This window comes from Nesoenas mayeri, assembly GCF_963082525.1.
Source record: "Nesoenas mayeri genome assembly, chromosome: 2".
Taxonomy (NCBI): domain Eukaryota; kingdom Metazoa; phylum Chordata; class Aves; order Columbiformes; family Columbidae; genus Nesoenas; species Nesoenas mayeri.
In genome coordinates, this window is record NC_137543.1 from 96,247,324 (window position 1) to 96,262,362 (window position 15,039).

Sequence of the window (15,039 nt, forward strand, 5' to 3'; positions counted from 1 at the left end):
GTATGGCATAGTCCAGATCATGCACAAGCAAGTGAACAAGCCAACAATCCAGAAACTTAGGCATGAAACACACATGGGTGGTGGTTCTTGTTGTCGGGGGGCAGGGGGAGGAGGGGGATGTTGTTTTGGTTTTTTTGTTGTTGTTGTTGCTGGTTGGTTGTGGGGTTTTTTTTGTTGTGTTTTTTGTTGTTGTTGTTGTGGTGGTTTTTTGTTTTTTTGGGTTTTTTTGGGGGGGTGGTGGGGGGAAGGTGGATTTTCCCCCGACAGGAACATTATCTGGAATAGGCAAGAAAACACCTTATAGCTTTCTGGCCAGTAAGTAAATGCAAGAGATGCAGGTGACAGCTTTCTAGAGTCCAGTCCAACAAGAGATTCATCTGCATACAGATAATAAAACTTCAGTTCTCAGATAAGACAAATTCAATGACAACTTCTGAAAGAGGCTAGACAAATCTAGTTTTGCCTCAAATTAAAAATAAATGGAACTAGAATCCCACTGAATACACCTGGAAATGGGTTAAGAGAAACAAGTTTAACTGGTCAGGGGTGTTTTTGTGGTTTCTCTCTTCTCCACAATCAGGTTAGCACCACAGCGCACCCAACAGCCGCAGCTCCCACCTGTGCACTGGAGGCACATGGGGCCAAGATCTGGGTGTGCACCATCACCCCCTTCCTTTACAAGTAAACAGAGGGGTGCAGGCACAAAAGGAGGTGCTGCCTCGCTCCGATGGCTCTACCAGCCTGAACAATGAACACTGCAGTGCAAATACAGTTACTAGAAGATGAATCAACACTGAACTTCTTTTTCTGAAGAAACCTATCTTTGCTCAGGCAAGCAAGAAACACAGCAGAATCTATGCTCAAGTGCAACCCCCAAGAGATTTGAAATTTGATACCATGGAGCTACAGCAGTCAGAGATGTATTTTAACACAAGTATATGACAGTTCATTTCCTAGACCACTGATATCAACTCTTTGGCTAATTAACCCTATCAACCTTCAAGATTTCTTATGGGCTGCAAAGCTTCATAACATGAATATCTAAACCAAATGCTGCTTTTTTTTTCTGCTTTCCATGGACCACAGCCTTGAAATCCCAGTGTTCAGAGCTGTCTCTATCAAAACAAGTCCTCTTACAAAGTATGAATATGTTAATACAGAAATCCAGCTATCAGAAAACTAACTACTGGGATTACAATCTTGCCTGGATAATCCATCTTTTGAGAAGGAGGAGTCACAAAGCTGATCACTCAAAAACATCACGGATCTGAATGATCACACTATGAGTGACTTGAAAGACCTGAAATAATCGCACCATCTGAGGAAGACAGGCTTTATTCCTCTCTCATGCACAGGAATGCAGAGCACTGAAAACACACAGGTTCATCACTAGCCTTAGTCTGAGTTAATTTCTGATACAGAACTGAAATTTCATTTTAAGTGACAGAAATAATCCTCACAAAGAGCTCCTCCAGGGGATAAAAAAAAAAGAACACTATAGCTCAGATGTAAAAGCATCCCTCCTGAACAATGTACTGGGCACATTAAAGCTTGCATTCCTTCTAAACTGAGGCACTAGTACTCAGATGACTCAATCCCTATAAAAATGAGAAATCTGCTTCTGTGAAGTCACTTGAGCATCACAGTACAAAACACAAAAAACTCCACAAAACAAAAGCCCAAGATCTCATATGTTATTTATACTGTTAAATGTATGGAAAATAGTTTACCTGCATATTTTGTGGTGTTTGATTCATCCATGGACCAGAAGCAGTGATCAAAGGCAAACACCTGCAGAAGCACATAAAAAGACAAATTATGAACTCTGGCTATAAGACATTTCTCTTAAAGCAGTACAAATCCATGACTGTTTAATTGCAGTTAGGCTCTACTGTTCCTATTGATACTAAATCAGAACTGTAGAAAGGCTTCAACAGCAGGAATACTTTGGGGAAATCTTGAGCTGCAGAACTTCTTTTCTATCTGTGTTATACACAATACAAAATACTGCTTGCAGTATCGCTTAATACAGACTTCAAAACACAGTCAAAACGTAATAATTGGCTCCACTCTTCTCTGAGCACTAATTCTGAAAAATGTTTCTGCCAACACTAACAAAACAGCACCAAAAGGACTCAATATACAGAACTTGGCAAGACGACTATTTAGCAGACATCAGTACAAGATGCACAGAAGTTTTATCATGGGTTGAACTTCTAACGCTTAAAGAGCATTGCTACTTACATGTGTTAAGGACTAAATAAATAGTATCAGATTACCTGCCTAAACTAAGAGTACAGTACTGGATCTCAGTAGAGGAAGTTCAAAAACTTCAAATAGAAAATGTAGCTCTATTAGACAAACAGGCTATCAGAGCCTGCTCTAATGAAAAGACTTAATAACACTTGACAGTCAAGAATTCAAGCTGGGTAGAAATCAAATCACGCTCAATATTGCTTTCAGTGGGCTTGTGGACCTAGAACAGTGTCCTGTAAAACCATTTAACATGTTGGGATTTGATCCAAGTTACTCTTTCTGCATATCTGAGAACATCATGGTATAGACATTTAACATTGCTGTTTTCACAACTTTATATTGCCACAAACACAATTTAAACTGCAGAGTACTTTCCATATTTTACCATGGTAAATTGACTGTGGATGAGTTAATGATATAGATTCTATTTATTTTTTTTCTTTTGGGATCCCAAGAGGGGGGGAAAAAAACTTAAACAACCTTTTCTATTAAAACTTTGTCTGAGCCAAGATTTTCTTTGCCTGGTCTCCTTAGTAAGACCACCGTGCAGGTCAATGAAGAGCAAGGGTCACAGGCTCTATCAGGAGAAATGCCAAATTCCCTGTGAGACAGACCCTGAAGTGAGGAATAAAACGGATCGTTTCCTTTCATTTTTTGGGAATACAGAACAACTTGCATCCCCTGTTAATGTAGAATTACTATGCAATCTGATCAGGGATATTGTAACCTAAGTCTTCCAAAAATATCTTGCTGCTGCAGGTAAAACCAGGTAGCAGAGTAACCTCACCTCCTTCCCTTTCCCCCAAGTTAATGCAAAACCCATCAAAAGGCCTGAGAGAAGACTACATACTGAGACAACTCTTTGTCCACAAGAGTGAAATGAGTCTGGAACTCTCTTCTGAAGAGAAAACAAACAAGCTAAAAAACCCCATAATAATAACCTAACAGGGAGATCTGAGTCACTTGGTGCAGCACAAATAGAAAGAAACAAAATAATGAGTCAGGAAGTTCCCTGATGTGGCTGAGTCAAAGCTGTAGTTTTGCCACTGAACTGCAAGGAAAACACAGAAGTTACTTCACCTTATCTTCAGACCTCCACAGAAGTAGGACACATGTTGAATTACTTCTGTGCATGTGCTCATTGTGCTTCAAACCTAAGCATAACAAACTCTTTGTCATCAATAAGAATGCTCTAACCATTTTCCTAACCTTTATAGCGCAAGAAATAGCATTTTCTTTTCCTGCCTTCCACTTCTATGGAAGTTTTCCTCACAGGACTTGATAACAATACCCAATCTCTCTACAATCGAATGGCAAGCAGCTCAACTACAAAAGAAAACCAAATCTACCAGATGCCCATTCTTTCCCCTTGAAACTAGGCATTATCTGCAGTGGATCACACAGCCCCATTAGGAAGGTTACCCGGCTACACATGTTCACGTGTAATGACCCAGATGTCAATGCAGCAGTATTGTAGGCCAATTTCATCTATTGTCCTAAACATTTTCCTCTTGGTTAACACAGAAAATCAAGGCAGGATTATTCAATGACTCATAATTTAAACACTGATCTTGCAAAGAGACTTCACAAAATGAAGTATGTGCTTGCAGCCAAGTGTTTCTCATAGAAAAGGTTTTATTTGCATTTTTTCTTTAAAGTAAAAATTGGTCAGACTGCTTTTTAAAAGTTCCAAAATAATTATGCAAGAGGAAGAGAAAAATTCTGTTTCAAGATAAAACAAATATAAATATAGCATTTTAGTATGTTTTCATACTAAGCATAAGAAGCCATGACAAGGACTCAGTTTATTTATAAAATCTGTTCTGGAAAAATTGCCAAATCTTGCAGAAGTAGCAAGATTACTTAAAAAAAAAAGTCAGGAAAAAAAAGTGGAAATTGCTTGGACATGCACTGTCTGCAAACATGTAGAGCAGCTGCAGTAAAACTCTTCTCCATTACAATAGGCAGGTAAAAAATTAAAAATTACTTTGATTGGTGACAACAAAACTGCAACCTTGAACGTTTCCAGCATTGATAATTTAAGGAAGCACTCAATCAAAGCAATTTTCAGGACAAGTCAGACTTTTGGGAAAATGGACTCCAAATGCAAGAATCAACAAAGAAAGAAATATAAGAGAAAGAAACTTGGTCCGTATCAGTGAGGCTCTTCTGCATGTACATAACAAAGACGTTTTACGGAAAATGGCTGTAGGACAGTGTCCTACCAGAAGTGTGATCTATTGATCAACTTCTCTTTACAAAGATGACTCGCTAGTTTTATATTTTCCTGATTTCCAATGCAGGAACTGCAGGAGGTACAGTCCCAAAAGGAGCACACAAGTATGCTTATGGCCAAGATATAGAACCTATGCTATGATGAAGAAAAAAATCCTCTAAATCTCATCTAAGGTGCTCCTTTCCTTCTCCCATTTTCACTGATTATTTTTCCTTGAAAATGAAAATGGTGGGTATTACTTTTTCTTTTGACAGGAGTATGCAGAATTTTTTTTTTTTCTTACTAATTTTTTCTCTCCAAGTTCCATTCCCCTGAAGAAGGCATTAAAACCCCTGTCAATGTGACTACCAAAGCTATCAGAAGTTCTGTTAATGCTAAAGACCCAGAGTAAATGGCGAATACTCAAAAAAAAGCCTTTTTTAGCTTTTTGAAGAACACTCAAAAAGCAAAAATCTTTACCAGCTTACATTGAAACTATATCAACCAACTATATCAAAACTACTAGTGAAATGTATTTGAACAGAGAGATCTATGACACACAAACAGAACTTTTTAAACTTCAAGCACTCTCTGTGAATTGGTTTTTAGCTACATTTTGTAGCATCCGTTCCATTTTGGTTGTTTTAAAATTAAAAGAAAAAAGGCAAATTTTTTTGTTTGAAATGCAAAGTTTAAAACTGCTACCTGTATCCCCACTAAGATTTCATGAACTTTCAGTTATTCTTCTAACCATTTTGAGCAAGTCTTTGTGACTACGTGGATGAGTATTTCTGCTTTCCTACTGCTCTGATGTCAATTCCATAGCCACTGTACCAGGAAGTCTAACATTTTCAGAAGGTAGGCAAAATGGGAAAAACATGAAAGACAAGTAATACACATCTACTTCAAGAGTCTGCACAGGTTGGCATTCAACCACAAGCAGACCTAAGTTCACAGAGGTGTTGGCCAATTCTCATAATCAAGACTCAAAATTATTGTGGGCTTTTAAATTATAGAGGGAATTAACAAACAAGCCTTGAAACTTTCTTATTTTTGCAAGAGTCTGTGCTTCACCCTAGCATCTAAAAGAGAAAGCTAGATAAAAGGAAGCTGCCAAGAACCTGTCACACTTGGGTAGTAGCTTCTAAACCAAAAATTTTGAGTGGTGCTAAGAGACCAACAGGGTGGGTTTTTTCCCAGCTCTATTATTCCAGTGTTTGACATTGCAGAATATTTTCAGCCTGAGTGGTAAGACAGTTGGAAAAAAGCTTGGACATCACATTTTAGACATCTAGAAATCATCAACTGACAGAGTTACAAAGAATAGGACACAATGCACCAGGACAGGTCTTTCACAACTGGGAGTCCACGGTAAAAAAAGAGTATCTGAGCTTAAGTATGTACTCATTGTATATTCATTATAAAAATTTTAACTCACAAGTGATACAGCAAACACACATAAAAATGGAAAGTTATGAGAAAGAATTAGCCAGGAAGTGCCAGATCCTGGTACTACTGTATCCAGAATCACCGTAAGTGTGCACATTACCCTAGGTAACAGTTACATAGGCCATTTCCAGGTTACAGACAACTATACTCAGAGTTTTAATGACTATTAGAAGTTAAACAAAAGACTTCTTCTGGTAACCACAAAGTTTAAGAAAAGATATGAGGCTTTATTCAAATTTCTTCAGCAAACACCTATAGCAGTTTAAGACAGTTTTGGGTTACTATTTTGCTAACCGGGCAGCTAGAAGTTATGGCTTCCACAGCAAAACAAACAGTGATGCAGGTCTGGAGTCCTGTCTCAACTTCACCTGTATCTGTGGTTTAAAATGAGACTCCAGATTTTAAACTAGAAGTGCCACTGTGCCCGACTGTTACGCAGCAGTAACTTCTCAAAGTATCAGAAAAGAAAGCCAAGGGGTATTCACATTTTAAACAGCCAAAACAATATTCTGCAGAGCTCGTTTCTATTAAAACCCCTAATCAATGGCTTCAAGAATAAATTTTAAGAGTTTACACATGCAAGTACACTTACGGGAACGACTTAGAGGTAATGAGTACCATATCCAATATTAACACCCTGCCAGATTAAGCCAAATGACATAATTAGTTTGGAAAGGAGTCTAATTTCACATTCATATTAGTTATTTTGAAGCGTAACCCTCAGTATAGAGTAGGCAGAGTCTGGGCTTCCAGCATTTAGCAATGCATTACACATACTGAACATAATCCCTAAAATACTGTCTATAAAGCTATACAATATTGTAAATGCATAGCTAACACTTAATAGCAATTTCCATCTGCCCAACAGATGGACAATTAATGATTTATTTTAAAACAGAAAAAAGTTCTGCTGGACAGGTGTAGACATTAGTCACATGAATCTGAATGAAGCCATCAGTCTGACACGTAGGGTGACTTACAGGGCTACCTGGTTGCTAAGAAGACGAGCAAGGGAGAACTGAGAAAGGGAAGTGCTCATTCACCAGGCAGCTGGTCCTACATCCCTACTACAGCCGCTGATGGACATTAGTGGTAAAGGAGATACATTGGGAAATGGCAAACAAAGTTGACACCAGTAAGCTGAATGCAAATGGAAGCCATTACAGAACTGAAAAAAAAAAAAAAAAAAGTTGGTCACTGTTTGACAAACACAAGACCAGACCTACCCCAGACCTGAAGAAGCATGGTCAGAAAAACTGAAGGTGGCCTAAGGCACAGCTCACATAGCTCAGAACGGCCGTTTTATCTTTGTCACAAAATTACACTAAAAAAACAAGATTAGTAACATACTTGCATGCAACGTTTGTAGAAATCGCAAAACACCCTAATATCCTTATATCACTTTTCCAACCACAGCTTCTGAGCTACCAAGTTGAACTGGGATCACAATTCATCCACAGCTGATGATAAAATAGGTCATTAAAGAAACTTCCAGTATTTATGATTTTCATTTAAAAAAACCCTAATTTGAAGATGATCAACTATGTGCAGTACCCTAAAAACTGTATGAATCAAGAAACATCCAAATCTCACATCACATCTCTACAAATTCACAAAGCCTATTTCCACTGATGGCAAGATCCTCCTCCTGTCTCAAAACTGATAAACATTTCACACAACATTGTAAGTTCCAGTGTTATAGCTCAAACATATTAATGACCATCTAACTATACCTAAGAATAATGTGGCATATATGCACAGGCGTGCAGCTGTTATGTTTTTGTCAAAGAAATGCAAGGCCATAATTAAGCTTTTACATAATGTTAAGAATAACATCATCTGCCTATAATGGAATATGAATGATGTACTACAGAAAATGCAGGCTCTTGAAAAACAGTTTTTGTGAAATTATAATACAACAACAGAAAGAAAGAGGCTATTTTGCTTTTTAAAAGTCCATTAAGAATAATCAAACTCTTAAATATGTTAACTGGGACAGATGAAGAACTTTATTAAATGCTTTCAAAAATATTGAGAAACTAAAAACTAAATCTATCATTTTAAGAAACTCAATCATTCAGTGGTGATGGTGAAAATAAACCCGTACAGCATACCATTTTAAACTGTAGTATCAGTGTTATTAATTTTGACCTGCTGTGATCTTAAACTACATATTTTTGTTTCATTTTTTCAAATATAGTTATTTCAGCTCATGTTAAAATAGGTCGGTCCATTCTTCCCTGCCTATTGTGAATAATATAAGTCACTTACGGGGAAGTTTTCTTCTGGCACTTAAAATACTAACCAAAACAATACTAATTAATTTTTATATATATATATGCATGCACACATAACAGCTGTGTGAACCATGAAGTCCAGAGGTATCCATATAAGCCAGACATATAGATCAATATCCATCCCAATTTCTATTTCCAAAAGGCCTACAGAATCCTCTGCTACACCTGCAGAAACCACATCAGACTTGCATACACTGTTTCTTGAAGATCTACAAGTCAAATAGCATGATATAAAATAAAAACTAATTCAGATCTAATTACAGCTCTCTGCTGTAGAAAGTATCATCCAACAGAAATAGAAAGGACAAAATTATAATTGAATTGCTGAAATGAAATACCAATGCAGTGTTTTGCATGTGCTGGCAAGACACAGTTCACACAATCCTTTTCCCTTATCATTGCTACCAGTCCTGTACCGATACTGTATTTGTCATCCCAGTAGGGCTCCTTCTCTATCCCAACAGGTACACAACACCCATTCTCCCTCCCTTCCCCTGCATTACAAAGAACATAGATCATTTTTTCTAGGTTAATTCCAGTGCAGTTTGGCCACTTTTACACAAATTATTAATTAATGAATATCACCAGTTACAAACAGGAACAGTTTCTTTCTTACTAGATGTATTTTGCCAACTTTTAAAAACAGTATTTTAGCTTTTAAGCAGAATTATCTGCAACGAAATGTTTTTACACACAATAGTTATTATTTACTGTTTCAAATGTTTTTATGAATGCATTAAAATCATGGCTTGTCCTGGTCACAGCTTTAACAAGTCATGGGCCTTGTCTGCATGTCAGTTGAATTAAAATGTATTCTTCTAGAATTCTGAAGTCTTTAACTTTGATGTATGAGGAATAGATTTTTTTAAAATGTATTTTCCTTTACCAAAGTTGTATTGATCACATTACTACAGCAAAATGCCCAACACTTTAGAACAGCTCAATGTTTTCAAGTAGGTACATATGCAAGAAGAGACATAATACTCACCTTAGGTGGTTTTCTAGATGATCAGCAAAAAAAATCAGCAATGATGATGAGAAGCATGAGTACACCATTCACATAAATGGAAGGGAGCAAAGAAAAAGAAAAGAAATAATGTCAGTGTACATTATTACTATAATCTGAACTTTTTTGTAACCTAAAATGTATTTAAGAATAATCAGAAAATATTTATATGATACACCACAGACTTTTAACCATTAATTATTTAGTTACTAATACAGCCCCACAGTAAACATAAGGAATCTGACATTTTCCATTATAGGTATTTAAAAAAAAAAAAATCTAACAGCACTGAGTTCCAGAAGGAAGAAAAGCACCTGGTTTGTTGTGGAAGTCAAAACACAACCCACGTTTTGTGGCAAACAAACCACACCTGCAAACTGGCAGGCCAAGGTGCCAGGGTAAAGCCCCACTAACCTCAGCAGTGCTACTTATGCAAGACCAAGGCAAGAATCCAACAAATGTTTATTGTAGAGATTATAGAAGAGTGAAGACAAATAAATCTATGCTTTCCCTAGCCACAGAAAGCCTACACAGAGTACAGGAAGCCAATGCAAGAAAACCATTACCCTTCACACCAATTCTGCTGTCAGAAATAAAAGAGAGATGACAAACCCCCAAACTAAAGACACCAGCTCAGAGTACTTTGGCTTGTCCTTAAATGCTTTTATGTTCATGCTGGCAGCCATATGGCTACATCATAAATTAAATTAGTTTGGAGTTTTTTGGAGCGGTGAGATTGATGCCTTGTCTCACTGTGCAGCCCTGTGCTCGCTAATGTGAGTGCAAGAGAGGAGGTAAAAATATGGAACACATTAGACTAACTTAGGCCATTCATGAAAACTACAACCTTAGGCATATGTTTACATTATGTATTGAAATAAGCCCAAAGTGATACACAGAGCGAATTTCCACTTGCTCTTCACATCAAGAAAAAAGAGCATATAAATGTGGATTAAGGGAAAAAAAGCACAACCAGAAAGGTCTAAAGACAAAACAGCACAAGCAGGGAACTTAGTAAGGTTTATAAGACACAGATATGGATGAAAGGTCTCCAGCAACAGACGCACTACACAAAATTCAAAGATATCAAGAGACTATAGTTTCAGTGCAGAAACTCATGGAACTGAGCCATGCTTTCATCCACTAGACTACGTATAGCAACTCCACAAAGTGGAGGGAGTGAAAAAACAAACCACTTTGACCAGTTTTCTTAGAAACCCACAATACAACGGCTCAGCAAAAAAAGCTGAAGAGATGCAAATCCACAAACGTGTCTTACGCAATCTCTTCTGCCTACTCTCAGGTCGTACCTTAGATGACATGTCTGTGTAAACCGTAAGTTCCATAGTTGCTACACGGTACTGGTATAATGCGAACACACTTTGTCTTTGAGCCAAACCACTCTTTGCAGCTTTACCCTTTCATTAACAGTGGCCACACAGGCTCAGTTCTTTGCTAGCTCATGTCCAGGTGGCTCAGAACTTGTGCAAGATGCACTGTTATCTAAATGAAAAAATGTATTTAACTGTACCTTGAATATTTTTCACTTCAGTCAATTTTCAGATATGATTAAAGTCCAACATTATCAGCTTGTCTAGCCAAAGTCCCAGACCAGCTCTAAACTTCCAGTTGCTACTTGGAAGAGAAGTTCGTATTGAAGGAAGTCATCCAAGGTTTTTTGGAAAGCTTTTGAATACAATCATATCTTGAAAAATCACTCCAGAATACATCAGCTTCCCTAGGGAATTCCTGAGAAACTGCTGTACAGGTTCAGTAGAAACCCTGAAGAGTTTAATTGAAATAAAAACCAACAGAAAGTTTATCAACTGTTTGGGGGGTTGTTTTGTTTTTGTTTTCTCTGAGATCATTCTCATAAGCCCCTATTGGAAAAGGTACAGAAAGAACATCACTGAAATAAATACATTGCTTGACGTATTTCTTAAGATATTTACTTAAGCAATGTAAGCCACCACCTTTTAGGAAGTTGCCTCTTATTTCCCTCTGATGCTCATTTTAAGAGAAGCATAATAGTGACTTATTAAACCACTGCTGGACAGCAGAACTTTCGACTTGGAAGCAAGATGTTCATCACTCATCTACTGGATTTCAAAACACAAGAAGATAAAGCTCCCTACTGTATGTCACATCCTACTGCTCCAAACTCTTCAGCTATTAAGACCAAACTAGCAATGCCACAAGTCACCTGCGAGCATCAGCAGCAGCAATATGATCAAGCGTCTCTGGAATAAGTCAGCTATATTGGCTCACAGTAGAGAATTTAAGTTATTTGGAAATTCCAGCCAAACATCCCACTGTAACCATTATCCTGGCAGCGATTCAGATGGAGACACTCAGAAATATTTTCTTCAACAAAAGGACACATATTAATAAAGAACTGTTTATCGTTTACCAGAAGTCACATCTGTAGCAACTTAGAAGATTTCTATAAAACCTGCATTAGTCTCCATCTATTTTTCACAGTTTTTTGTTTTGCTTTGTGAATTTTCATTTCCCAGATTTTTTACTTCCACATCAGATCACCCATGGTGTCAATGGCAACAAGCAACTATACCTTTTGAAGGACAAGATCTCCTCTAATGTGGACAGCTGGTACACTTCAGAAAATTATCACTGAGTTACCTAACCCTGTAATGCATCTGGACAACAGCAGATTTTGGTCTAACGTGATGAACAGCATCTTCCATCTGCACACCCAGATGGAAGATGAATTTTCTCATATGCCTAGAACTCAAAACCAAAGCAAATACTGCCAAGAGCCTGAAAAATATTCTCACAGGTCAGAGGAAAAGTATGAATTTCAGTGACCACAAAGCCCACTGAGCTACTGAACTTCCTCCTGCCTTTTTCCTTAAGCCATCATGACATTAGTAAAATATCAGTAGAATAATTTTCTAACTTTATTGAGCAGTATGCCTGCTGAGGGTATCTACTCAGGCTTTATCTTTCACAGCAGCAGTAAGCCTCTCCTGTCCTGCTTTATTAACACACAGCAAGATCACAGAGGTGTAGCTACCTCAAATTTTTATCCAGATGGAGAAAACCAATTTCTAGAAAGCTTTGTACTAATGCAACTTTTTTTTTCCTCCTGTCTCTTGCTAAAACTAAACTCAAAACTTCTGACATATGCTGAGAAGTGATTCACAAAATGTCAGTTCTCATGCTCTATGCCAGCACATGAATGATAAGCCTTCCTGACTGCATCCACATTTTCTCTCTGCCATCAGCCCACTGCCTGGGACAGCACACCATGAGAGAAGTACACTCTGCTAGTAGTTTAACAGCAAAGGTGGTTTCTTCTTTAACCACCTATGCCAGAGGTGTCAAACTCATTTTCATCAGGGGCCACATCAACCTCGTGGTTGCCTTCAAAGGGTCGGATGTAATTTTAGGACTGTATAAATGTAGAAGTTGTTACATTTATACAGTCCTGAAATTACATTTGGCCCTTTGAAGGCAACTGCGAGGCTGATGTGGCCCTCCATGAAAATTAGTTTGATGCTCCTGACCTAAACTATTTCAGAGGGGTCTCACTTTGTCATATAAAAGGTAGATATTTCGACTAGAAAACTAGGCCCGTGCAATAGGAAGCAACAGAAGACACTCTTGCACTATGAGCATCCAGAAGTACATGATGCTGTCACCTTAATCATTTTCAGAACTACATCCGTTTTTCGTCCCTTAGAGAGTGTTGTCAGCACTCTGAACCAAACGTCACTTCTACCAGAAGGAAAAACATTCTGTACATCAAAAAACTTGAAGGAATTGGTTTTTTCTCCCCATTCCATATGATGAGGTTTTGTCACCCCACCCAGCCCTAGTCAAGAATGTCACCTTCAGCAGGGACAAGATATGTTTGAAAATGAGAATATAGGTGTAAAAGCAGGTACTCCACATTGAAAGAGACAGAGGAACAAGGCGACTTTGAAAAACAGGTCTTAGATTCTTCGGAACAACATCCACACAGCCCAGTTCATCTACAATTCTACAAGAAGCAAAGTACATCACAATTGTACTACAATGATTTCACATTTTGGAAAGTATTCAGTGGATTCTTTTCCTTTCTCACAACCAGTCATTGAAGACAAAGCAATCATAACCAGTTATGTTAAGTAACCACACATAGTATCTGTAGCAGATGCTAAATGAACCATGTGGCTCTGCAGCTTGCTCTTCAAAGCTGACTACACCAGAAACCATCATCTAAGACACTGAGTCTGAAATACCTTTTTAGTCTCATCACACATGCAACCACAGCAAATTCACGGTACCTACTGTTTTCCCAAATACATAATTAAGTGTTTGCATGTAGTGTCTACACAATCACTGATGCATTCAGGATCACTCATCAAAAGAATTATTACAAGCAACAACCAATATACTAGAAAAGGGAGAGAAGTCTTCAGGTTTCTATACGATAAGCTGAAAAAACAGTCTTCCTTCTTTCCTCTGTAAGCATAAAGTTGAACAAGTTGAAAAGATCATCCTGATAGATTATTTTTTTTTTTTACATTCCACTAGACAGGAAGTGCTGGCATACAAAGAGTCCAACAATATTTTTTGAATTTTTTTGTTTGCTGTTGTTTTTTTTTTTAACAGGCTGCTTTACAACTCAGGTTGAGAATATCACAAGCAGTGTGCATTTGCCTCACTCAAGGGCAGAGCGCAAGAGAACAAACCAGTGGTAGGACCATCATAACAAGTGCGCCTTGCTTTACTGGGTGGAAGTAACTACATTGCTTGTTTATCCACATATATAAGGGTTTCAGATTGGCTGCAGCAGAGACAGCAGACATTCAGCATTCGTAACTGCAAACAACGTAAATTATGTAGAAGCAAAGAGATGATGTTTCTCCTGCCTTTCACAGTAAGATCACACGCTCTAGGACCTTTCCTTGTCTCACAGTTTATTACTGCAGGCTGTTACCTGCAGGCTTGACACCAAGCATCTTAAAAAGCACATCTATATATTATTAATGGACACTGTGCTACTTAAGAAAAGCATCTATCTAGAAAAAGATCACAGTCTGCCACAGTAACAGTTTCAGATAATTGTGTACTGCAAACTACTAGCAGCACATCATTTTCTCTACAACGAACACATAAAAAGGACATTTATTTTCCCCTTCTTTTTCTAAACGCAGAAGTGGATTAAAGAAAATGGCAGGGACAATGCCCTTAAAGGGAACAGTGTCCCACCTTTGTGCTTGGCTGAGTTACCTCGTGTAGCCCTGACTGATGAAGCTGGCACCACCATTCAATACAAGGATTCCTGGAAGAGTTACTTGACATACTGCATGAGCACACATACATACACAAATATGAGTTATTTTATATTCCTGCATAAGGTGGGCAGCACATGCCCTGCTTCTGCTTAATCCTACTCAGCAAAAGTCTTGGTCTATAGACAAAATAATGCTTTGAAAACCAGCAAAAGAAAAACATTTTAGCAAGCAAAGCAGTTTGAGTAAGTGCCTGCATAAGGAATTAGCTAATCATAAACACGAAGAGATGCATATAGTAAAAACAGGTTGCTCTCCCAGGCTTTATGGAAACACTGTATCAAGAAGCTGCGCTACTACTGCAAACCTACCACACGCCAGACACTGAGATCAAAATGACAAATACTGCAGTGCAAGTTAAACAAAATAGACATTACAGTAGCAGAGTGACATCCATGACAAAAAAGAAACCTAGAAAATGCCTGGATATTCCACAATAATAGGGTTCCACTCCAAGAACTTAAACCTCATTCACTACAGCAGTTATGAACTACCAAAAAACAAAACAAAAAACCA

The 15,039-nt window shown here is 37.9% G+C and overlaps 1 protein-coding gene across 1 annotated transcript in view; it reads right to left on the reverse strand.

The window, feature by feature from the left end:
• The window catches only part of KIF13A (kinesin family member 13A), a 120,014-nt gene that overhangs the window by 62,315 nt on the left and 42,660 nt on the right, over nucleotides 1-15,039 (reverse strand). Inside the window, exons 3-4 of the mRNA XM_080340724.1 lie at nucleotides 9,206-9,218; nucleotides 1,731-1,791 (exon numbers count right to left, since the gene is read on the reverse strand). Coding sequence (XP_080196850.1) covers nucleotides 1,731-1,791; nucleotides 9,206-9,218 — 74 coding nt within the window. The remainder of the gene's footprint in view (nucleotides 1-1,730; nucleotides 1,792-9,205; nucleotides 9,219-15,039) is intronic.